Consider the following 24,383-nt stretch of genomic DNA (forward strand, 5'->3'; position numbering starts at 1 on the left):
TGTTATTTCGCTTCTTATGGTGCATTTTTACGTCTAGCAGAGACACCGGAATGGTCCTTTCTAGCGCAGCAGATCCAATTAATATATGCAACGATGACACGCAAGGCAGATCACAGTATTGTATTACAGTAATTTCCGCAACGAAAGTAAAGCACTGTTTGGATGCTTTCAGCATCTTGATACAAAGTCCAGAAAAAAAAAAACAACTTAATCTCATTTTGAAATCTTTTCGGTAATTGGAACGTGTACGCGTGATTGTGGACAGTATACATTATGTATGCTGCAGGTAAACTTGGATTTTATCAGAGAGAAAACAGTGCACATAATTTATTTCTGGAAAGAGAAATTCAACCTCGTAATTCAGAACAGCGACTCCTTGAATTGTATTCGTTTTAACGCTGGATATACTTTGATGCTTTACTATCAATATAAAGCGTCAAAATACTTATTGTAAGGGCGAAGAACAAGTAACTGATGCATACGGAGCTTACCGGCTCTCTCGTAGTCCGGATTATAGTTGGGAGGAGGATAACCCTGAGTGCCTTCCTCTTCAGTGGAATACTCTCCTCTGCGTCCTGATGGAAAAGAAGAAAAAATTGGACAGATTCTCATAATATACATAAATATGTTTTTCCTTCAGTCTAAAAAGAAATCACGAAAGCAGAAAAAAATAAAGCGAGATTTTTTTTCTTTTTTTTTGAAAATACAGTGGGTTCAACGCAGGGCTGAGTTCTATCCGTGATGTGCCCTCTGATATTAATGAAGTTGGTTCCACAACCTGCAATTATACAATGAAGTCTTTTACTCCTTCCAATCAAAACCCTCTAATAAAGGCACGGAACGATCAGATCTACATAAATCGAATATCATTAACTAAAAACGAAATCACACAGTCAGTGGAAAAGCTTCAACAGCTCTCTAATTATCTTAAAACCAGGTAGCTTGGTTATAAACTGGAATTAATCACGGAAAATGGTTGTCAGGGAAAAAATAAATTGCAGCTGTTCATGAATGCACACACCTTCTTTGAGCAGGGCGTTGGAAGCGTGTGTTCCCAAGTGGTGTCGAGGACCGTTTGATTGCTGTGTCGCTGAAAAATACAAACAAACGTACAAAAACGAGAGGAGTAGATAATCTCAATCGTTTTCGTTTGTTTCTAACGCAAAGTTTACACAAGGAGGTCATTTGGCGAAACGGAACTCAGTAGAGGCGCTGAAGTAAATTTGTTTACCATCGCATATTTTTTTTTTGTTGACTATGAATTTCTCCAATTCGTTTGGAAGTACTTCAGCGCACCAGTCATTGAAGAGCCACCCATGCTTTCACCCGTTTTTTTTTTTTTACTGATAATGCCCGCAATGCCTTGGCGCAGACTGGTTTCTTTGTATCAAGTTACTTATTGATGAAATTCAGACAGCTGAAAAGCCGTTTTATTTCATATAGTGATCTTGTTTGTATGTTCATTTAACACTCCAATCCGCACTCTACACTGCGAAGAGTAAGATTGATGGCGGCCCCTCCCCGCCGTAATTTATTCTCTTGACACTTTGAATCTCTTTGCTTTAACTTGAAATGCAGTGAAAATGACAAGTACAGAGGAAAAAAAATAAATACATTTTCTCACAAGAACTCAGATGAATACTTCGGCTCAGATAACTAGTGACTCCATGGGTCGGCTAGAAGCTATGTTAAAGGCACAGTAAACGTGAAAGAAAGCTTAATTCAGGCTCTTCTGTCACCCTCCGTTTTTGTGTTTGGTGTACCTCTATTTGGATCGCTTAGTTTCGCTAAACTATGCGGCATTTAGAAAGCGCGCCCACAGTTGTGGGCTGCCACCCGCCGCTCATGATGAAAAACTTACACGTAGTCTCCCAGTGCTTTCTGACTTGGAATTCCTTGGAAGACGCCACTGTCGAAGACGTCGGCCGCGGTATCTCTGCAAGAGTGTTAGTATTTATGTGAGCACAAGGGAAAAAAATCCCCGCACAAAGTCTATAACGTCAGCCGCTATATACACACTTGTAGAGCTTAAAGAAATGAAGTGCAGCGATTGATCATAGCTTCTCTCTAATTCTCAATTATTATTTTTTTAATTAATGGTGCAAAAACTTAAACCAATGGTTTTGGCAATTTAATGCTTTTTAGAATACTAATATATTACCCGCTGCCAGATTAATAAAGCAATTAGCATGTAAGAGCGGCGTTCTTTTATTCACTCAGGTGTTTTGTTTTGTTTCCAGTGCATGGCCAGGGCTCTGCACCTGCTTTCTTTGGCTGCCTTTAAACAGACGTGTACTAATTTTCAAAACCGAAGTCGAAATCTTAGTGCACAATACGCCTCCTGCGCTGGAGTTTTTATGGTATAGTAGCGCCACCTCATGGCGGCAAAAAGTTTTGACTGAGCGGTACAACTCTACCTCGGCCTATGCTGTACCACAGCGCCACGCGCTCTGTTCTTCAGGGAATCGGTGAAGGGCATGCCCTATAGTGCGAGCTCACTGACCCTGGAGCTTGATGTTGGCCTCGGTCTCTCCGAGGGGGTTCTTGGAGACGCACTTGTAGGTGCCGAAGTCTTCGGGCTTGAGGTCGCGCACGGTGAGTCTCAGCAGCAGGCGGTAGGGCCCCGTCTCGAGCACCAGCGAGTCGTACTTGGCGTTCGAGATGAGCATAGTGCCGTCGTCGCGCTCCCAGAAGGTCATGCCGCGCGGGTGCGTCTCCAGGTTGCACTCGAGCGTCACCTCGGCCCCGAGCGGAGCTCCGACCAGCTGGTTGGGCTGCCATATCATGGGCGCGACTGCGACACACACACGTGGCGCCACTCGGTGTGGGAAACTTCGGTGTATACCCGACCACGCATTTCGCGAAGATAACTTTAACGCTGAATACTACGCCATGTCTGTATACTCCAGTTGCTCGTGAGCCCTTTCCCTGCTTCAGTTAATCGATGATCGAGAGAATAAGTAACAGAAATAGTGAATAGTATATAGGAATAGGAATAGTGAACAGGATTAGTGAGATGTAGTTATATGGAGAGAAGATGCCTTAGAACCAGGCTTTAAGACTACGTAAATACACGAATTTTTCTGGAGAGAAACAGCAGCAAAAAGAAAAATTGATAGAACTTCTACCTGTCACCCGGTTGCATGTGAAAAAAAAAAAATTATTGCACATACAAAAATACTTTCTTCTGGGTTCTTTGTGACGCCAAATGTTGCCACAATGCAGCGCATAGTGGTAATTCTTTTGTTAACTTGATTCACTGCATTCAGTGCGTATTAGTTAAAACCTCTTTAGTCACCACCTCCCTTCTAACAACGCGCCCTTTAAGGGCTCCCGATGGACTGAATCGGGTCACGTGTTGACTGGGAGTTGTCTAGTTCACCTATCTGGTAGGGCGTTACGAGGGATGCCAAAGGCACAATGAGTTAAGGGAGAACTTTGGCAAGTGGGTAACACTGTATATAGGAAAGCCTTCAAACCATTTATAACCACAGCGAGTTTTCAATGACTCGGTGACGCGGCTTAGAAGCGGACAATTGCGCACTAATTAAAGAAACGTCATCGCGGTGCCTCAGTGGTTATGGTTATCGGCTGCTGATCCGAAAGACGCGAGCTCGATCCAGGCAGCGGCGGTCGCGTATCCATAGAGGCGAAATACTAGAGGTCCGTGTACTGTGCAATGTCAGTGCACGCTAAAGAACTCTAGGGAATCAAAATTACCCGGTGCCCACAACTACGGCGTCCCGCCGGAGTCACTTTGGGGCGTTAAGCCCTATAAAACCAAAACAAACTAATCAAAGAAGAAATGTATATCATGCATATTATGCGTAAAAATCATAATGCTCTTTTTCTTGCACAGGCTGCTCGATAGTATGTATTTAGTTTTTATATTTGAAGAATTAAAATAGTGCCGCGTGCTGCTCGGCGAAACAAAACGCTCCGTCCGTCGCATTTCCGACTACTTTTCTATTAGCTGGAGAAAATATCATAAGGAATTAATTCAGAAGACGAACAAACACCATCGTTATAAAGCATAGCACTACGGCAGTTCGTCTTGCGAGAGCAGTGTGAATATGTCTTTTGTCACTCCACGAGAACGGTTAATACTGCTGCTATGCAGTTCACGACGACGCGAGATAATGTGCACGCATCATTTTAGCTTAGACGATTGGGTTGGTTGGTGAAACATGGCGCCAGGAAACAGCTCAACACACGACCGTGCAGTATTTAGACACGCTGTACTCACAGTCGACCTTGAGGAGTATGCGCTTGCTGACGGAAGGCTGCACCCCGTTGGAGGCGATGCACAGGTACGGCCCCATGTGCAGCCGCGTCACCTTTGTCATGTTCAGCCACTCGCCCTGGTAGCTCGGCACACCTGAGCAGAGCCCCATAAAAAGGTGGCTTGTCAATTTTTCACGTACAAATCCTGGCTATGCCTGATAAAGTGCAGTTTACCTAGGGAAACGAAGACGCAGACAGCGTCGCGCGAGGTGCTAACGGCGTCCGCTGAAGGAGTGCTTACTTCACCTTGCCATTCGTGAGCACTTATCTGGATTCGTATGGCACTGGTGGTGCGAATAGACAGAGTGTTGCATATTACCCGCCCTACTTACGTGCACGATAAGGAGCTGAAAATGCGCGAGCTAACTTAAACAGCTCCCGCCAGTTTATTGGGTGTATATGCATTTAGAAGGGGACAATGCATCGCTTCGTCGCTGGTTCTACTCGCCGTGGTGGCTCAGTTGATAGCACGTTTGGCTCATGAGCCAATATCCCCTATGAACTTTTTAGGAGGTGCTGGCCAGAGCTGAGGACGCGACGTGAAATACCGGCCGTAGGGGCCGGGTTTTCCTGCCAACAAGTCGCACTTCCCGCCAACAAGCAGCTATGGGGACACGATGTATAACTAATCATGGTTGAAGCTTTCATGACAGCTGGTAGCAGTTTGGGCTCTTCGTTAATGTATTCATAACATTCTTGGGAGTCAGGAAGTGCTCGTACATTGCGCGCAGTGGCCATTCGCAGCCTAAACGACCTAACCTAAGAATTGCAGCTTAACGACTTCCATTCCGGTTAGCTTGGCATCAACGACGCATTGCCACAAATCCAAATGTGTCTGAATTATATGGGTTTGCGCTTGCGTTCTTCTTAGTTCCAAGCTCTAAAAATCCTGCCCCACGGAAGCAAGCCGTGATGAACTCAACAGGAATTTCTGTCAGAGTTGCGACTAATTATTTCCACCGCAGTGAACGAAGAGATCCTAACAGGGATCTCGGCGCCTGGTCTGTCAATTTATTAAGCATGCATTGTGACCCGCCGCCCATAGGACACGTTGAGCGTGTGAATGATGCCCATGTAGAGTAGCTGGTCGTTCTCGTCACATTCGTTGGCAAGAAAAGTATAGTCACTGCAGTCAGGAAAGGCAGTACGTGGTGCTCCGCACTGTTGTAGAGCATGGTCAGACACTCATTTTTCACGTCATGTCGCAGTCAAACTCAACAAGCCACTCGGAGAACAGCCGCACGTCATCCCTGTATATATCTCTTCTACATTGCCTAGTGGTATACCCGTCGAATAACGAACTGAAACTGACTTTTTATCAAGGCCTTTCTATCTTGCCTATATCGTACGAGAAAGAAGCTCTAAAGAACTTATGCTTGTGCCACCTGCCGATGAAAAACTGCAGCCGCCAGTCGCTGCCGTACAGGCACATGCACAGAAGGAAGATTGTACTTTACGCCAGCGCAAGCGTCGCCTTCGCAGGCTATTACATCTTGTAAACAGTTTCGCTAGCGTTGTATATGTCCCGCCTTTATTACTGCCTTCTCGGGGAGGGGATGTCACGGGAGCTCGGAGACGCTCTTCGGTCAGCGCTCCAGACGGGAGTGGGAAATTTCCGAATGCAAAGCCGGGTTTGCGGCACCTCTTCGTTCGCGCTAAACAAGTTGTGCGGCCACTAGCGCTTGTTGTATCTGAGACCCAGTGCCATTACTGTAGTATATATTTTCACGGTAGCAGTGCTGTCGTTCGTAATAAGCTCTTGTTCGTTATAAATGTGGCCATTATAAGTGGGCTGTGCTGTACTAAGTTTCTGAAATGTGTAATGCTTTTGTGGAGCTTGTTATCAGCTTTCGATGTTTAATGTAGCCGATCTTCGCAATCCATTTGCTTTAAAAGGCTTCAGCAAATTTATAGAGAACCTATCGAACGTACGAATAGGAGGGTGGGATAGCGTTGCATGCTTTATAGTACTTTTAGTCCTCGATAGTGCCGACCTAGGACACAAGTGAGGACTTAAGCTTACCTACGCATACGGCAATTGTGTACAGCAAGAATTAATAATTCTTGCTTAAAAAAAAAAAAAACGTGGCAGGCGCTGTGAACATTGCCCCCTTTTCTGGCAAGCCATTGATCATTTAGTTGCTCAGAACACGCATATTCTCAAGCTTTGTATTTGTCTAATTGCCGTTTTTTTTTCGGTGCCTTGGCCTGTGAACTGTCTGGTACTGGAGCCAGCGCACAAGCGCCGGTGAGCCACTGACCATTCTCAGTCGCAAACAGCTATGTTAGCCCTTATTAGATATACAAGATATTCAAGCCGTCTCATAAATGAACACAAATCTCGCCCGACGGACGATAACAGCTCATGCAGAAAACAAAAACGCAAAGCTCTTCGACTATCGACTTCCAGTCTGTGGCTACTTGCGCCGCTACTTTCCCTCGAAGAGGCATTAACTAGCACACCGAGATCTTGTAAATAGTAATTTTGGTGTCCTCTTCTATGCTGAGCGCCTTCGGACACCAAACAGGCTGATCTTTCACGCATAAACCAGTTGAATCGCACGCTTGTTTCCTCGGAAGGTTTGGTTTCACTTCAACAGTCTCTTTTTCGCTGTCACGCTGAGAGGATCTAAGGAACGGAATCCCTCTTCCGCAATAACCCGTGCTTGCTGCGTGGATGTTGTCACTACAAATCGTGTCGTACGCAGCTCTCGAACGGGAGCGCGATTAACTGCGATGAAAGTTTCAAGCAGCCTCGATTGTAAACAAACTTTGTTTCACACACAGTTTGATTAGAGCGTCAATAAATTGAGCAACCTCGCGCAGTTTGGGGGCACTGAATGGGAGACGCCGCCTGCAAGTGAACGGCAAGGGCCTCCCCCAACGCGAGCTGGTTTGAACCCCTCGAGCTTTGCGGGAAACTCTCCCTCGTCTTGCCTATTGCGCTCGCGCCGCACGCGGCATTGTCTCAGCGGAGGCCGTCAAGCGCAGCCGGAGCCAGTCATGCGCGCGCCAGCCGCGCCCTGATTTCGAACACCGCCCCGACTATTTCAGTGGTCGGCCGCATTATGACATAGTCAATGCTATGAGTTAATTAGCGGCGGCATTAGGGATTGTTCCGCATTCCGGAGCTGGGTGCCAGAGTCGCAAAACGATTAAGCAGTCGGGGCTTGGTGAGAACTTTTAGCGTACATTGAGGCCTTGATTTAGAGCATAACACCTTACGGCTGACTGGTCCACCGTGATTTAAGGAACAGTGTTGCGAAGAACTAAAGTGGCTGTTTGGCATTGTTGGTCAGCGATCATGGTTAAGGAATGCAGCGCGAAAAGACAAGAACAAACGAAGAAGTGGACGGGACTGGCGCTGAGTCAGCGCCAGTCCTGTCCACTTATTCGTTTGTCCTTGTCTTTTCGCGCTGAATTCCTTAACCATGATTAGCATTGCGAAGTTGGTTGCAAAAGCAGGCTGTTCGTGTAGCCATGGGTACTCTCGCCTACCCCGAGCATCTGGAAGAAAACAACAGATGAGAAAATAGATCCAGAGGAAAATGTGGTCCATCTATGTTGTCAGCGTTTCATCAGGCAGACACTTCATGTCTGACAACTTCATAGATACAGCGTTATCATTGATACTTGTTCGTGTGGAAGATTGGACTGCGGCCCCGTTACCTTCTTTTCCGCAAGAAGTGTCGCGTTTGACTGAATCAGCGTGCTTCAGCAAGAATGCTTTGCATATCCAAGTGCTGATGAAGACAAGTGTTCTACTGCGTGACAAAGATCTGAGGCATCTACTCATTGGAAAACACTTTAAAGAATTTGAAGTTGCTTTCGAGTCTTTACGACAATCTGGAACGTAGCCATCTTTCAGTCATTACGACAGTTTTTAACTGAAATGCTACTGAATGTGATAAGGCTGCTGGCTTCGCAGCGGAGACACCGTTCGCAGCTAAGGCATAAGCAGTTTTTTTAATGTGTGCCAAATACGCTTAGGATTGGCAGCTTTACACTTCTTTACTACGGTCGCTGATAAGTAACAAAAGAAAAACGACAGGCAATCAAGTAAAGAGCGCCCAGATGAGGAAAAGGAGAAAACGAGTGGACACAGATGGAAATCACGAACGCAGCTGATGAATCTTGCACTCCACAAGCACAAGAAATCTAGCACTGAGACGTCGAAGCTTAAAAGAAGCATGTAGACAAGAAAACCGGAAGACTCTGTATTCAATTATTTGAAATAAATTGCTGACGCAAAACCTACACATTTCTAAATGTTTTAGGACCCTGTACAGGGTAGAGGTTCCTCACACGACGTGGTGTAACATGTACGTATTCTTCCTCCGCCATTGCCGATGCAGTCCGCGATGGGACTTAGAAGACCGTAAAAGGAAAAGCGCAAAGAGAAAATTCCGGGATGCTGTTATTGCGCCCGCTCCGAGGAAGCAAACAGCGTTTGCATCTTCATTTTCGCGTAACTCCGAGAAAGGCCAGGGTCTGCATGATTTGCGTGGCATCACTTAGCCGGGGCCCGCAAAAAGACAAACGGTTTTTAGAGAGAAAAGCTCGCGTAGGCTAGTACACAGCGCCACAGAGCAAGCTCACCCGCAGCCACCGCAGAGTTGTGTTGTGAGGGAAAGCTGCAGGCAGCGACGATCCATCGACGAAGGCGGAGCAGTCAGCAAAGCAGAAGCATAGAAGGGAGGGGGGCTATTTTCTATTTCGAGGCTCTTGTTTCAGCAGGAGAAGCCAGTGGCCGGCAGGGCCCCGGGCCGGACCGGACGACGCCACGAAAGGACCGTGGGACCGTGTGACGACGTCGTAACTTTCACTTAGGCGCTGTCCTCGAGACTTCAATTTTCAAAACGAGTTTCTCTGCCGTTTTGCTCTTTGCATGCCCCGCACGCCCCTTGGTGTCTGCGCAACCCTTTACTCCTTCCCCCTCTCTCTTCATTCCTCAGCCTTCCTCCTCCTCCCTCTCTCCCTCGGCACCCGTGCCCAACACCCGTGTTCCTTTGTTTCTGGTCTCGGGCAGCGGCGCCCTTTACAGGCGTGCGGGTCCTCCTCCTCGTTACATAATGGACGCAGACGCGCCCTCGTCGCTGCTGGGGCGCCGTACGTCTTTTACGCACTTTGAATCATGTCGTGCGCCTTTACTCCGCTCTCTTGCCTCCGCCAGCGTCGTACCACGAGTTAAGGCTCGTTCCTGTTTTCTTTTCTCTCAAGCGCTTCTTTCTCTCTCCTCAAATTGGTCTTTTTAAAACCTCTTCGTCTTTCCCCGCTTCTTTTTTTTCCTTTATCGTTCCCTCTCAGTCCCCTCCGTCCCCTTTCCTTTTATTACGACCAGCGTGGCAAATCTTCCGAAGCGCCGTCGACTCGCCACTTCTTAGTCTTGCGAGTCGCGTTTTTCCTGCGGTCCCTAAAGCTCTTGCATCCGCTGTAACATTTTTCACTTTCTTTTCTTTTCAACGCTTATGCCGTACTTTCCCCTCTGCTGCTGCTGACCAAGTGGGGTTTTATGCCAGAGCCAAGGTGTAGGCGAGAGCGGGGAAGGACGCCATAACAGGAAGGACAGTCGTTAACAGCGCAGCTGCTGTTGGCGTTATTAGGTTTTCCGATCGTGCCCGAAGACACGCACGTACGGGGATGAATGCTTCAGCGCTGTGTGCGACGTCATAGCAGCAGGACATGCACTACTAGCGTGCGGCCCCCGGATTCCGTGACTCAGCTTGAATGAATTAGACGCGCAATGCGTGACTCTTGGACTTTTGAGTGCTCACGCTCCATCCCGCGCTGCTTGCAGGGACCTGGACGATCATCTTGTGTCAGCGTACGTGGGCTTCGAAGGGAACAAGAAGGAGGTGAACCCAAACAGCGGAGAAAGTTACTCTGAGGCCAATACAAAATTCAGGACGTCGAGGAAAATCTTTGTGCATTCCTTCCGCGTAGCGCACTAAGCTATTACGCGTGCTAGCTCGCATGGATAGTGCGCGAGCCTTGATGCCCAGGACGCTAATGGAAGCCCCGAGAAGGCAGGAAGTCGCCTAACTGCACTCCGGAAATTTCGTACCAGGGTGAAAACCAAGCACCAAACGTCTCTGAACTAAGACAGTCTGGTGAGCCTGCGTTAGAGTTTGAACGAAGCCCGGCTTCGCGTTGCTCTTAGAAAGATCGAGTTTTGCAGGCAAAAACTTGGGCTTCGTAATATAGGACTTCCCCTAAAAAGCTCATAATGTCGCTTAATGCAAGCGTGCAGTTTATGATTCGACGGCCTTGGGTAGTAAGCGACATTTCAGGCGATTACAGTGTCAGAATCCGGACACGCAATCTTGTTGCATAGAGAAATTTTCGATATAAGAAATTGCAGTACCGCGCATTGCAGTATAGCACTGAAACAAAGAGCTTTGTGCTGCCGATTTTTTCTTCAAAATAGTGGGCAATCACGCATAGAAGTAAGCAGGTAATTATTCACAAATTGTTCAGAATGCTGTTCTCACGAAATAAATTAAGTCGACCGTCAGTTCAAAATACCTTTCTACAAAATGTACTTAGATTGATATTTTGTGTTACTTCTCCGTAGATAACTCTTCGAGCTTACAGAGCCGTAGCGTAATGAAGAGATTCCGTTCGCTTAAGTTAGAAGCAGGTAAGTGTACTGCTAACAGGAACGGAGTTAAAGAGACTCTGGGGTTGATTAACTTAGCCCGCCATTCGGATTTCTCTTTGTACTTTATTGTGTGGCCACATATTGAATAATAAAAAAAAGGTTAACGCACAACATGCAGGCTAGCAATGAATATACACATTTATAAATAAGCTCTGTTAATAAATTGACCATTTTTACTCTTATACCGGTGAAATGTTTGCGGCAGTTGAGACTCCTGTCGGGTTAATGCTTCCCAATAATCGTTACAGTTCTCAGTACAGCACATGCATATTGAGTATGTATTTTTGCAATGAACTCGCGTGTACAGTACGCAGATAGGAGACGAGTGCGCCTGTATCTGTATACTTTTTACATGCATGTGTATATGCATGCATGCAAGCGGTTCGCTGTGTTTTACGCTAACTGTTTCTACAGACGACAAAACGCTTGTCTAGAACAACCGAACTGTGTGTTCCGTAGCTCCCGAAGCCGCTGTGATCAGGAAGGCAAAAAGTGACGAAGAAATCCTACAAGTTTCACTTACATCAAGACTATTTTTAACCAACTTTTTTCGCTAGATATCGCGTTTTCAGCTAGAAACACTCCCAAAACGAGTTGTAGACAAGCGTTTCGCCCTCTGTACTTGTATCGCCTATGCTACCTCCGCCTACTTCTTGACTTCTTTTTGTACATACCACTGCGCTCTCTCCCTGCTATTTGCACGGGCCTTTTGCGAGCGTCAATTGCATTTTTCGTTGTTTTTTTTTTTAACAAATCCCCTAAAAAGCACACACACACAAGTATACGCAATGGGAAGGACGGAGAAGGGGGAGACGAACAGTTGCTCACCTTTCTTGCCGGAGAGTAGGATGAGCGCGTCGTCCTCACGGCGCCACTTGATGTCAGGCTCTGGCGTCCCCGTGGCCCGGCACCGGAGGAAGACGTCGCTGTTCTCACGCACCTCCATGTCCGAGCTGGTGTTCTCGTCGTCGATCCTCGGGGGCACTGCGTAGAATAGGGCGGGTGCACTCTGGGCGCAGTGTTCGCAGCGAGCAACTGCTCAAATGAAGGCATCGCCGAAAGGCAGTCACTCCCTCATTGGTCGCTTAACTGCATGGGCTTAAATAAAGTCACGTTTGCTTCATTTCGTTAAAAGCCTTTGTGAAGAGTTTATTCTTGTTCTTTTCGTTAAGTGCCCCGTATACGGTGAACGTACCAAGCCGTGCAATAGTTAAGGTTTCTAATGTACACGAAGCTTTCCACATGCCCGATGGAGATAAGGTTGAATGATGGTCGGCCATACGTCGGCACCCTAGAGGTCTTTTTAATCGTCCTCTTGAAAGAATCTACCAAACTGGAACAACACTTTCTGCAAACGCTTTGTGGACTATAAAAAAGAAAACTAGTGTTTATAATAGGACAACTTAAGTTCACTCATGATCAGAAAATAACAATAAGTAGTAACCACTACTTCATGAGATCGTGTCTGATACACTACATTCGCTGAGAGTTATTTTTAAATGTTTGTTATTTCGAATTACTACCACGTGTGCTTGTAGTGCTGTGGCATGCGTGGCAGATGTCACAGGAAATGTAACAAAATCAAGGGATGGCAGAAGGAAGTCGCTGGTTCTGCGTGATTGAACTGCAACGTTAAGCAGATTACTCGGCCGGAAAGGCCAAGCTGTTCTTTAGCTCCTTCTTTTTTTTTTTTCACTTAACCCCTGCTAAACGGCGGCTGGTCCACGAACCATCTTGCGCAGACCGAAAGGTTTTAGTCCAAAGAAAATGCACTAAAACCTTCCAAAGTGTCAGAACATATGAGAATAAATCAATCTAAACGCACGATCTCTGCTGGCGCCGTGCCACATTTTGTCTGGCTGGAGCACTTTCTCTCTAGGCGTTTGCTACGCATTCGCTACCCATTAGACTTATTCACTTTCTCTTTTACGTCTGCTTCTCAGGAAAGTTCTGATTGTAGAGAGGAACAGCGTCTCGGAGTCTTCAAGGGCGCCCTCTTGCTGCTTGCGAGCAATTTAGAAGGGCGTCCGAGAGCCGAAAAAACGTCCGCATTTCAAGATCTCTCGAGGCGAGACAGTTGCAGTGACGAAGTTTCCATGCGTCCGCGTACATGCAAACGCAAACGATGAAGCGAGATGCTTACAGAAAAACCTCAGAACTTGTGCATTGCAGTGGCCCGCTCCATTTCGGCCTCCGAATAAGAAAACTGCTTTGAACCACTTCTGAATAATGCGAGCTCATCCCTTGTTGGTTTTTGTGTGTCTTGAAGGAACATAAATAGCGAGCTGCTTAACTGCCCGTACACATTTTTATTTTTTTTTTTGCAAAATTTGATGCGGTAGCACGCGTGGCGGTATTTTTCTAACGCTGCATTTCCGTTTAAACTGTTCGTCCCACTTTCTAGGGTTGGTATGTTCTTAGCGTAATCAGTGCCACTAAACGGATGACAGCAGCGCCAAAAAACATCACTCTATCATTGTTTATCTTTCAGACGTAGAATGTTTGCAAAGAAAAAGAATCGCTTCCATTTCGATGCTGGCCGAAGCTAGAACTCTGCGATCCTTTCTGGACTCGGTGTGAGAACATGTAGGCTATTACAGCATAAAAAGCGATCCTTTTAATCGAGTGTTTAACAAGCCAAAAGAAGAAAGTTCTTCAATTGGTGCAGAATCTTTACGCCACTCAGCGCTTGCTGCAGTCTGTTTTGTTTTCCCGTCGAGTGGGCGAGTTGACTAAAGCGTGTACAAGTAAACAGGCAAGCAGCGATCATGCGAATAGCATGGTACCCATTGGTTTTAGCTCTAGTCACACACATGACAAGAACGTTGAATAATTACCAAACAAGAATAAGGTGGATGAAGGGATCGTTGGGTTGTGAATAGGTAAGACGCCTGCACGGTTGAAGTTAAGGAAAACTTAAGGAAATGGTATGGTATAGTATGGTATGGTATGGTACGGTATAGCACGGCACGGTACGGCATGGCATGGCATGGTACGTTACAGTAGAGTACAGTACTGTACGGCACGGTACGGTACGGTACGGTACGGTACGGTACAGTACAGTACGATGGGCACGGTATGGTATGGTACGGCACGGAACTTTACAGTACAGTACAGTACTGTACGGTATGGTATGGTGGGCACGGTATGGTATGGTATGGTATGGTATGGTATGGTATGGTATGGTATGGTATGGTATGGTATGGTATGGTATGGTATGGTATGGTATGGTCACGTTGTAGTGACGGCAGTCCAGCGGTCAGGAAGACACCAATCAGTCTTGGAAGCGAAGCTCTTTATTTGGGCTGACTTGCGCCCGTAAAAGAACTGAATCACTCGGCGGCGGCGTAAGCAACAAACGTGCTCGTCGGTCGTCGAACTACCAATGTCCGTCGCTCGCGGCATCGCTCAATTTAAAGCCGGCAAGGAAACTTCCAGATAACAGGTCAAGATCATCTACGGTAATCTGGAAAAACCTAGAAGCAGCCTTTCATGGCTGCGAACAATCGAGATTAGTCTGGTCGCTTCTCGCGCCACGAACAAAAGTGATAACGACCCTTTCCTGCTGCCTTAAGCGTGAACGAACACACACTGCAATGATACGTGGCATTACCCCCCTTCCAAAGAAGCATCGTCTCGATGCTTTAAAATGAAAATAAACACGGACAATGAAAACTTCCAGTCCTTTAGCGTTCATAATATGGCTTCAGGCGTACGACATGTACGACTTCCGGGTGTGTGCGGCGTCGCTGAGATGCTGTCGTGCCGTCGGGGATGACTTTGTAGTCGAGGTCACCGATGCGACGGAGAACCTTGTACGGGCCAAAGTAGCGTCGCAGCAACTTTTCACTCAATCCACGGCGGCGAACTGGCGTCCATATCCAGACACGATCACCGGGCTTGTAATGCGTGTCTCGTCGGCGCAGATTGTAGCGTCGGGCGTCGGTGTGCTGCTGGTCTTGAATGCGAAGCCGCGCAAGTCTTCGGGCTTCCTCGGCGCGATGAAGGTAGGCGGCGACGTCGAGGTTGTCTTCGTCAGAAACGTGCGGGAGCATTGCGTCGAGTGTTGTCGTGGGCTTCCTGCCGTATACCAGCTGGAATGGAGTAACCCTGGTTGTCTCCTGGGCGGCAGTATTATAGGCGAAGATCACGTAGGGCAGAATAGAGTCCCACGTCTTGTGTTCGGCGTCGATGTACAGGTGCGGTCAGAATAACACGGAGCACAGGAAGGGTAGCAGAGCAGCGGAAACGTGCTTGTGCGCGCTGCCTAGCAGCAGCGACAGGAACTATCTTAATTTGGACGCGGCGAGATGGCGCCGGTAGCACGGACCCACTTTTTCTGCAGGCCTATCAACACCACAGCATATAGCATGCAATCCCTTGCTCTATGATCGGCTGATACTCTGCTGACAGCGCCATGCGCTTCGTTGCCCCGTTTCCCGCATCGAGGAGCGGCGCGCGCTGTAAACGGGCGCAAGACGGCCGTTTTGGCATTACGTGTTATCTCGGCCCTTCAGTCCGCGCGGCCACCGAGGCTGAAGTGAGCACGTCTGGATGAAGGCAGCACCTGGCGGTGTTGCCCTAACCAGCTCAGCATCTTTCGAACAGTGATAACGGCAGGGTTGCAGCAAAGGGGGGGGCTCGGCGACAGCCACACTCGCTGCGCGTGGGTAGCCAGGGGTGTCTTTGTTGTGCTGATAGGTGGCGCTTAGATGCAGTTTCTGCTAGCTTGGCCGCCTTTCGCGTGCTTCGTATTATTCTGGCCGCACCTGTACATGGAGAGCATGTCTGCGATGGTCTTGTTCAGACGCTCTGTCAGTCCGTTGGTTTGCGGATGATAGGCAGTTGTCCTCCGATGGCTTGTCTGGCTGTACTTTAAAACGGCTTGCGTCAGCTCCGCTGTAAATGCCGTCCCTCTGTCTGTGATGAGCACTTCGGGGGCGCCGTGTCGCAGGAGAATTTGTTCGACAAAAAATTTTGCGACTTCCGTTGCGGTACCATTAGGCAACGCTTTTGCTTCGGCGTATCGGGTCATGTAGTCGGTGGCCACGATGATCCATTTGTTACCTGATGATGAAGTCGGAAAGGGGCCGAGGAGGTCCATTCCTATTTGCTGGAAGGGCTTAGTTGGAGGTGGTGTGGGGTTCAGGAGTCCGGCTGGTCTAATCGGAGGCGTTTTGCGTCGCTGACACTCACGGCACGTTTTCACATAAGGGGAAACGTCGGTAGCTAGCCGCGGCCAATAGTACTTCTCCTGGATGCGGTGCAACGTGCGAGCAATCCCGAGATGCCCTGCAGTCGGCTCATTATGACATGCCTGCATAATTTCTTGCCTAAGATTCTTGGGCACGACAAGAAGATGTACTGTCCTGTTGGGCGCGAAGTTCTTCTTCAGGAGGACATTACTGTGAAGGACGAAGGACGACAGTTGGCGCTTGAACTCCCGGGGAGGCGATGCGGTCTTGTCTTTCAAATAATCAACTAGGCTTTGCAACTCAGGATCCGAGCGTTGCTGCTGCACGAAACTGCTGGCGCTTACCGGTCCTAGGAAAGCATCGTCGTCTTCTTCTTCCGGTGCTGCGTCTACGGGGGCTCGCGATAGGCAGTCTGCATCGGAATGTTTGCGGCCAGATTTGTAGACTACAGTTATGTCGAATTCTTGAAGACGCAGGCTCCAACGGGCAAGGCGGCCGGAGGGATCTTTCAAATTGGCTAGCCAGCACAGAGCATGGTGATCGCTCACAACCTTGAATGGTCGTCCGTACAGGTAGGGGCGAAATTTCGACGTGACCCAAATAATGGCGAGACATTCTTTCTCGGTCGTCGAATAGTTGGCTTCGGCTTTCGACAGTGAACGGCTAGCGTACGCAATAACTTTTTCCTCTCCACCATTTTTCTGAACGAGCACCGCTCCTAAGCCCACACTGCTTGCATCGGTATGGATTTCGGTTTCGGCGTTTTCATCAAAGTGCCCGAGCACAGGAGGGGACTGTAAGCGGCGCTTCAGTTCATTGAAAGCCTCCTCTTGCGGCCTTTCCCATTTAAAAGGCACGTCAGCCTTGGTAAGTTGGGTCAAAGGTTCAGCGATGCGAGAGAAGTTCTTGACGAATCGCCGGTAATAAGCGCACAATCCAAGGAATCTGCGTATAGCCTTCTTGTCATTAGGCTGTGGAAACTCTGCGATGGAAGCCGTCTTCTTGGGGTCTGGGCGAACTCCATCCTTGCTTACGACGTGACCAAGGAACAGCAGCTCCTCGTAGGCGAAGTGGCACTTCTCTGGTTTCAGTGTCAGGCCTGAAGACTTGATCGTTTCCAGCACTATCCGAAGCCTTCTGAGGTGGTCTTCAAAGCTTGAGGAGAAGACAACAACGTCATCTAAGTAGACTAGGCAAATCTGCCACTTCAAGCCTGCGAGCACCGTATCCATTACTCGCTGGAACGTCGCTGGGGCAGAGCAGAGGCCAAATGGCATCACCTTGAACTCGAAGAGTCCGTCTGGCGTGATGAACGCAGTCTTCTCGCGATCTCTTTCGTCGACTTCAATTTGCCAGTAGCCGCTCTTCAGGTCCATCGATGAGAAGTACTTAGCGTTGCACAGCCGGTCCAGTGTATCGTCGATGCGGGGGAGGGGGTAGACATCCTTCTTCGTAATGTTGTTCAGGCGGTGGTAATCGACGCAAAAGCGAAGGGTGCCGTCTTTCTTTTTCACTAGGACGACCGGTGCTGCCCAGGGGCTCCTCGATGGCTGTATGACGTCGTCACGAAGCATTTCCTCAACTTGCTTGCGGATAGCTTGGCGTTCTAGCGGCGATACGCGGTAGGGGCTCTGTCGCAGTGGTCGTGCGTGTTCGTCTGTGACAATGCGGTGCTTGGAAAGCCGGGTTCGTCGCACATTCGATGCTGATGAGAAGCAATCGGTGTACCTTTGAAGAAGACTGCGAATTTGGTCTTGTCTGCTCCGGGGTAATGCCGGGTTGATGTCGAACGTGGGTTGATGGCCTTGGTCATATGGTTCTGCGGGTTGGTCGGGTAGGGCAAATACGTCTCTGATGTCTGCCAGCTTGTCGAGGAAAGCGATCGTCGTACCTTTGTTTAGATGCCGGTATTCTTCCGTGAAGTTGGTTAGCAACACCTGGGCTTGGCCATTTCGGATTTCGGCGACTCCTCTCGCGACGCCCAATCCTCGATCCAGGAGTAACTGGGTGTTCCCCTCGATAACGCCTTCGGCATTTTCGATGTCTCCAGTACCTATGCCAACGAGAACACTTGATCGGGGCGGCACGCTCAATGCTTCATCGAGGACATTTAAGGCAACGTGATGAGTCGCGCCCGTCGCAACAGGTATGGCTTTTTCCGTGGAAAGCTTGATCGACTTATATCGAAGGTCGATGATCGCCCGATGTTCGTTCAGGAAGTCCATTCCCAAAATCACGTCTCTCGAGCATTGCTGTAGGATCAGGAAGGTTGTCGCATAGGTTCTCCCATTTACACTAACTCTCGCGGTGCAGCGTCCTGACGGCGTAATCAGGTTGCCACCTGCGGTGCGAATCAGCGGGCCATCCCAGGTTGTTGTTACCTTCCTGAGTCGGACAGCGAGTGGGCCACTCATGACAGAGTAGTCAGCTCCCGTGTCCACCAAGGCAGTCACCGCGTGACCGTCAACCGTAACTTCAAGGTCAGTTGTTCGCGTTCTCGTATTGTACGTTGTCTTCGGTGTCCGATCTCGGCTTCGTCGAGTAGTGAGGCTGCGGTGGGCGTACTGCGACGTTACTTCACTGGGCAGCGGTAAAAGCTTCAAATCTCGCCGCGTCGTCGTCGTCGGTGTCGTCGTCGTCGTCGTCGGTGTCATCGTCGTCGGTGTTGTCGTCGTCGGTGTCGTCGTCGTCGGTGTCGTCGTCGTCGGTGTCGTCGTCGTCGGTGTTGTCGTCGTAGTTGAGGCATGGTCTTGAGTACTCGTCGATGGAGGATCTTTGTCATTGCGCTTAGAAGCAACCTCACCTCCAGAGGCTGCTTTATTTAGTTTAACCTTCGGGGGCTGGGGGAGCGTCCACGCACGGCGTAACCTCGGCTAGGAGATACAAAGCGCGGGGACGATGGCGACGGGAAACGTGATAGGCGGCTCGGCGATGAGTATTCTTCCCGACGTAAAAACTCCTCGATTTCAGCTGGTCGCTGGCCGGGTCGGGGTCGTGCAGCACCGTAAGAGAACCCTCGGATGCCAAGTCTTCTGTATGGGCAGTGCCGGAGGACGTGACCGGCTTCGCCACAGTGGAAGCATAGTGGGCGGCGCTGGTCGGGAGTTCTCCACTCGTCGCATTTCCTCGGCTGCGCGCGTCGCTCGTAGGACGGGCGGGTTGGGGCGAGTGGGCGGCGGTCCAACGCAGCTGGCTGAGGGCGATAGGGGCTTGGGTCCCGTCGTCGAGGGGCAGGACGGCGCACAGCTGCGGCGTAAGCCATGGCTGGGGGCTGCAGAGGCTGCGTGGGTGTCGGCGTCACACCCAAGGCCAGTTGAACCTCGTCCCGGATGACGTCAGTGAGTGATGAAATTTGCGGCTGCGTTCCCGTTGGCAGCAATCGTCGGAGCTCCTCTCGCACAACTTGACGTATAACATCCCGCAGGTCATTGCTGTTAGCGGTGTCCAGGCAGCTTGCTGAGAAAATGCGCTGCTGGCGGTCATACTGGCGGGCTCGGGCATCCAGAGTTTTTTCCATCGTGGATGCCTCTTCTACAAATTCCGCGACAGTTTTCGGTGGGTTTCGGACGAGGCCGGCAAAGAGTTGCTCTTTAACTCCTCGCATGAGCAACCTTACTTTTTCTTCTTCCTTCATGTTTGCGTCGGCACGCCGGAAGAGGCGCTTCATTTCCTCAGTGTACACAGGAACGGTCTCGTTTGGGTGTTGTATGCGAGACTGTAGCAGCTGCTGGGCTCTCTCCTTTCGCACAACGTTCGTGAAGGTCTTTAGAAGCTGCTCCTTGAAGGTTTCCCAGTTCGTGAGGTTAGTTTCCTCATTCTCAAACCAGACTTTTGCTGGTCCCTCCAAGGCGAAGAACAGGTACCTAAGTTTCGTGGCATCGTCCGAGTTATTGATAATAGCCACACGGTCGAACTGCTCCAGCCATTCTTCGGAGTCGGCGCCAGGCGAAGCGTCGAAGGTTGGTGGCACCCGGGGCTGGTGAAGAATGATTGGAGCCGTCGGCTGGGGCAAGCTCATGGTGGACGTTCCTGCTGGCTTTCGTTTCCGGGTAGGGTCAGGCAGAATCCCGAACTCAGGTGCGTCTCCTAGCAGACGTCGGCTTGCGCGGTGGACTGGACTCAGGTCCTGCGGTGAATGACTCGAAGGGCTGGCGTCGCGACTTGCTGGGGGTGTCCGGTACATGGAAGGCTACCCAGCACCTCCACCAGATGTCACGTTGTAGTGACGGCAGTCCAGCGGTCAGGAAGACACCAATCAGTCTTGGAAGCGAAGCTCTTTATTTGGGCTGACTTGCGCCCGTAAAAGAACTGAATCACTCGGCGGCGGCGTAAGCAACAAACGTGCTCGTCGGTCGTCGAACTACCAATGTCCGTCGCTCGCGGCATCGCTCAATTTAAAGCCGGCAAGGAAACTTCCAGATAACCGGTCAAGATCATCTACGGTAATCTGGAAATACCTAGATGCAGCCTTTCATGGCTGCGAACAATCGAGATTAGTCTGGTCGCTTCTCGCGCCACGAACAAAAGTGATAACGACCCTTTCCTGCTGCCTTGAGCGTGAACGAACACACACTGCAATGATACGTGGCAATGATATGGTATGGTATGGTATGGTATGGTATGGTATGGTATGGTATGGTATGGTATGGTATGGTATGGTATGGTATGGTATGGTATGGTATGGTATGGTGGGCACGGTATGGTATGGTATGGTATGGTATGGTATGGTATGGTATGGTATGGTATGGTATGGTATGGTATGGTATGGTGTTTTATGTCCCTAAGCATGATGTTTTCTATGAGGGATGTAGTAGTGGAGGACTCCGGATCAATATTGACTACCAAATGCTGCCGCCGAGGCAACGGATACGATCCCGCGTCTAAACCTAAGCAGCATAACGCCGTATACACAATGCCACTGCGGTGGATTATAGGACAATGCTGTATGTGGTTGTTCAGCGACGATCTTAGAAAGGATGTCATTTCGTTGGAAGTAAAAGGAAAGAGACTCACATATACCGACGCTAAGATCCGAGCCCACGACCTGCGCTTATCACGTGTGGTGTCTGTGCAGTTCAATTACCCACTTCATGAGGTTGGTTTTGTTTCTAGTTCCTACAGAATTCTCTTCTCTGTAAAATAAGTAAACAATTTCCCTCGCTAATCAAAACGCAAAAAAAAAATATTTTTCTTGCTTTAGAAGACTGTTGGTTTATTTTATAAAAATGTTGTCCACAGTCTTACGAGCAAGCGATTCCGCGTCCTCTATGAATTGCAGCTGCGTGTTAAACCTTCCATTCAGTAAGCTAAGCGTCATATTTAAACGCAAGCACATGGACGTACATGGGCGAGCCGGCTACCAACTTTTGCTCGCACTGTTCGGGGCGTCTGTGCAAACGAAAGTCCGGGGCCTTTTCACGCGGCGAGACCTCGGAGAATAACGACCTTCCGCAAAATACAGAAGGAAAAAAAATTACAGAGAATGTTTACAACATCGAATACAACACGAAAGCGCACCTTTTTCTGCAAGGGAATTTCAGATTTAACTACATCCTCTTTCATGCACGCGGCTGATTTGTGGCACGTAGAAGACGACGATCAGCAGGCAGTGTCTCGAGACAGGGCGCTCGCGCTAGGTGAGCTGCGAGCAGACAACGGAACAGCGGACCATTTTGCTCGGTGTTGGTACCATTGAATTAATGCTTGCGCACTAATAAGTGCGTTTTAAGGCGGTGCTCACGTTGCGCAGGATGATTGCATGTACGCTCGCTCGCGATCTTCACACATTTTGGTGAGGGTTGCAAGTACCGTTGTTTCGCTTTTTTTTTTCTTTGATAAACAAGCAACATTGAGAAGCACTCGCCACATGCGCGCGATGTGCGCGATCAATGTGGTGCATCAAAAATTTGTAGCTGTCTACGCCCCAAAGATAAACGTTGGTGAGGAGTGACAGAACAGTACAGGACTCCAAACCGATGTTCATATCCCTAGGGGTCTTTGACTTTTATCTTGGCCCGCTCCATTTGTTTGTAGAAGGGTACAAATAAATGAAATGAAATGACGTCCCACATTGACTCACCGACGACGTGCAGGTAGCCCATGGTCTTCTTCATGGGATTGGTGTTGATCTGGCACATGTACTCGCCGCGGTCGGCCTCCTCGACGTCGCGCACGTGCAGTTGCCACGTGCGGTGGCCGTTGTGCGCGATGCCGTAGCGTGGGTTGGTCGTGATCAGGTTGTCGTGCATTGAGATGAGCATGTGCCGGGTCGTGTGGATCCAGGCCACCTGCAACGACAACCGCGAAGTATAAATAAAAAAAAAAGTCAGAAAGCTACGTGGAGGTCTGCAAAGATCACGAGACACTTTATTTTTCTTGAAATGTGAAAAAAAAGGAATGATTTCTTTCGAGCAGCTGAAATCATAATCGTGTTCCGAGCGCTGCAGCTTCAAGCTCTGTACATGAATCATGCTGCATTTATAGAAAAAAAGTGAAGACCATGAAAGAAGTCTGGATGACGGCGGGTTCTGCAAAAACAAGAACAAAAATACACCACTTTATTACATCGCGACTCTGAATTAGTCTTGCGGTCACTCTTGCTGTGATCTTGATGCAATTGCAACGGATATTCACAGAAGACGATGAGAAGGAAGTGCCTGACTGGTGTGCGCGCGCTATTGTTCGGTGCCTCCTGTGTTGTTCCCTCTGCGCTCCGGTCGCCCTTGCTTGTGACTAGCCTTTCGGGCAACGTAACATCTTTGGTGGAGCGTGCCGGGTATCGTTCCCAGTACCACGGAGCTCCGAAGCGGTCGTCAAACCGGTGCTACTACCATCATGGCTCCACCCAGCGAGTCGCCGACCACTTCTGCTGCTCCTTTCGTGGTCATGGCTTCGTCCCGTGACCCCGGTACATTTTCGGGAAACGACGGCACCGATGTCGACGACTGGTTAAGCTTCTACGAAAGAGTAAGCGCATATAACCGGTGGGATCAAACGTTAATGCTTGCTAACGTAATTTTCTATCTGAATGGAACGGCGAGGGTGTGGTTTGAAACCAACGAAGAAGAACTTACCAGTTGGGATATATTCAAAGAGAAATTGCGAGCACTCTTCGGAAGACCTGACGATAGGCAGATCACTGCGAAAAAACAGCTTGCTTCTCGTGCGCAGTCGTCGACGGAAAGTTACGTGGCCTATATACAGGACGTATTGGCACTTTGCCACAAAGTCGATGCCACCATGAGCGAGTCCGACAAGGTGGGCCACGTGCTGAAAGGCATTGCTGACGATGCCTTTCATCTGCTCGTTTACAAAGACTGCACAACTGTTGACAGCATTATCAAGGAGTGCCGTCTCTTCGAACAAGTCAAAAGCCGTCGCATTTCTCAGCAGTTTTCCCGACTTCCAAACACAGCCGCTACATCTTCTTGCCAGGACCAACGACTTCAAACTCAGGTGCCCTCAGAGTCTCCTCCTGTCACCGACACTGTGACAAGAATTGTTCGCCGTGAACTCGAAGCCCTAGCCCCTGTGGTAACATCATCGACCACACCTAATGACACACTGCCTTCCGTGTCGCTTATTCAGGCTGTCGTGCGGCAAGAACCCGCCCATCTCAACCTCCCTCCGGCTTTGTGCGCAATCGGAAACTCGTCCCCACAGCCACCACCTCCAGTCCCTTTCCGTCCCACCTATTATTCACCACGGCGTTACCGCGATCCGAATGAGTGGCGCACGCCAGACGACCGCCCAATCTGTTTTCAATGCTCTCGGGTCGGCCACATTGCCCGCCACTGCCGCAGCCCCTGGTCGTCACCCCCGCGAGACACCTCCTACTACCGTCCAAACTACACACGCCGCTTTTCACCCCGCCGCCCATCCGAGACGTCTGAGGCCGCCGATCAACCTCCACGACAGTCCTCTCGTTCGCCTTCGCCGCTGGCCCGCCGCTCACGCTCACCGCAGTCGCCTCGTGTTTCGACTGCTACGTCCTACCGCCCCTCTCATCGGGAAAACTAAGTGATGCAGCTCCCGGAGGTGACGCTGCATCAACGACCCGGACCTCAAACCCTCTACTGACGACTCGACCCAATCTGCTAGACGTTACAGTTGACGGTGTTCCTGTGCAAGCCCTTATTGACACCGGTGCCCATATTTCCGTGATGAGTGCTGCCCTCCGCCGTCGCCTACGCAAAGTCCTTACGCCTGGAACGTCCTGTATGCGCGTCGCGGATGGTGCTATG

At 49.4% G+C, this 24,383-nt stretch overlaps 1 protein-coding gene across 1 annotated transcript in view; it reads right to left on the minus strand.

The window, feature by feature from the left end:
• LOC149341385 (neurotrimin-like) overlaps positions 1 to 24,383 on the minus strand; it is a 186,666-nt gene that overhangs the window by 5,485 nt on the left and 156,798 nt on the right. The window contains exons 3-9 of the mRNA XM_089543472.1: positions 22,220 to 22,427; positions 11,774 to 11,929; positions 4,247 to 4,378; positions 2,504 to 2,794; positions 1,862 to 1,936; positions 1,022 to 1,090; positions 492 to 575 (exon numbers count right to left, since the gene is read on the minus strand). Coding sequence (XP_089399598.1) covers positions 492 to 575; positions 1,022 to 1,090; positions 1,862 to 1,936; positions 2,504 to 2,794; positions 4,247 to 4,378; positions 11,774 to 11,929; positions 22,220 to 22,427 — 1,015 coding nt within the window. The remainder of the gene's footprint in view (positions 1 to 491; positions 576 to 1,021; positions 1,091 to 1,861; positions 1,937 to 2,503; positions 2,795 to 4,246; positions 4,379 to 11,773; positions 11,930 to 22,219; positions 22,428 to 24,383) is intronic.

This window comes from Amblyomma mixtum, chromosome 5 (assembly GCF_055824585.1).
Source record: "Amblyomma mixtum isolate Tamu chromosome 5, ASM5582458v1, whole genome shotgun sequence".
Lineage (NCBI taxonomy): Eukaryota > Metazoa > Arthropoda > Arachnida > Ixodida > Ixodidae > Amblyomma > Amblyomma mixtum.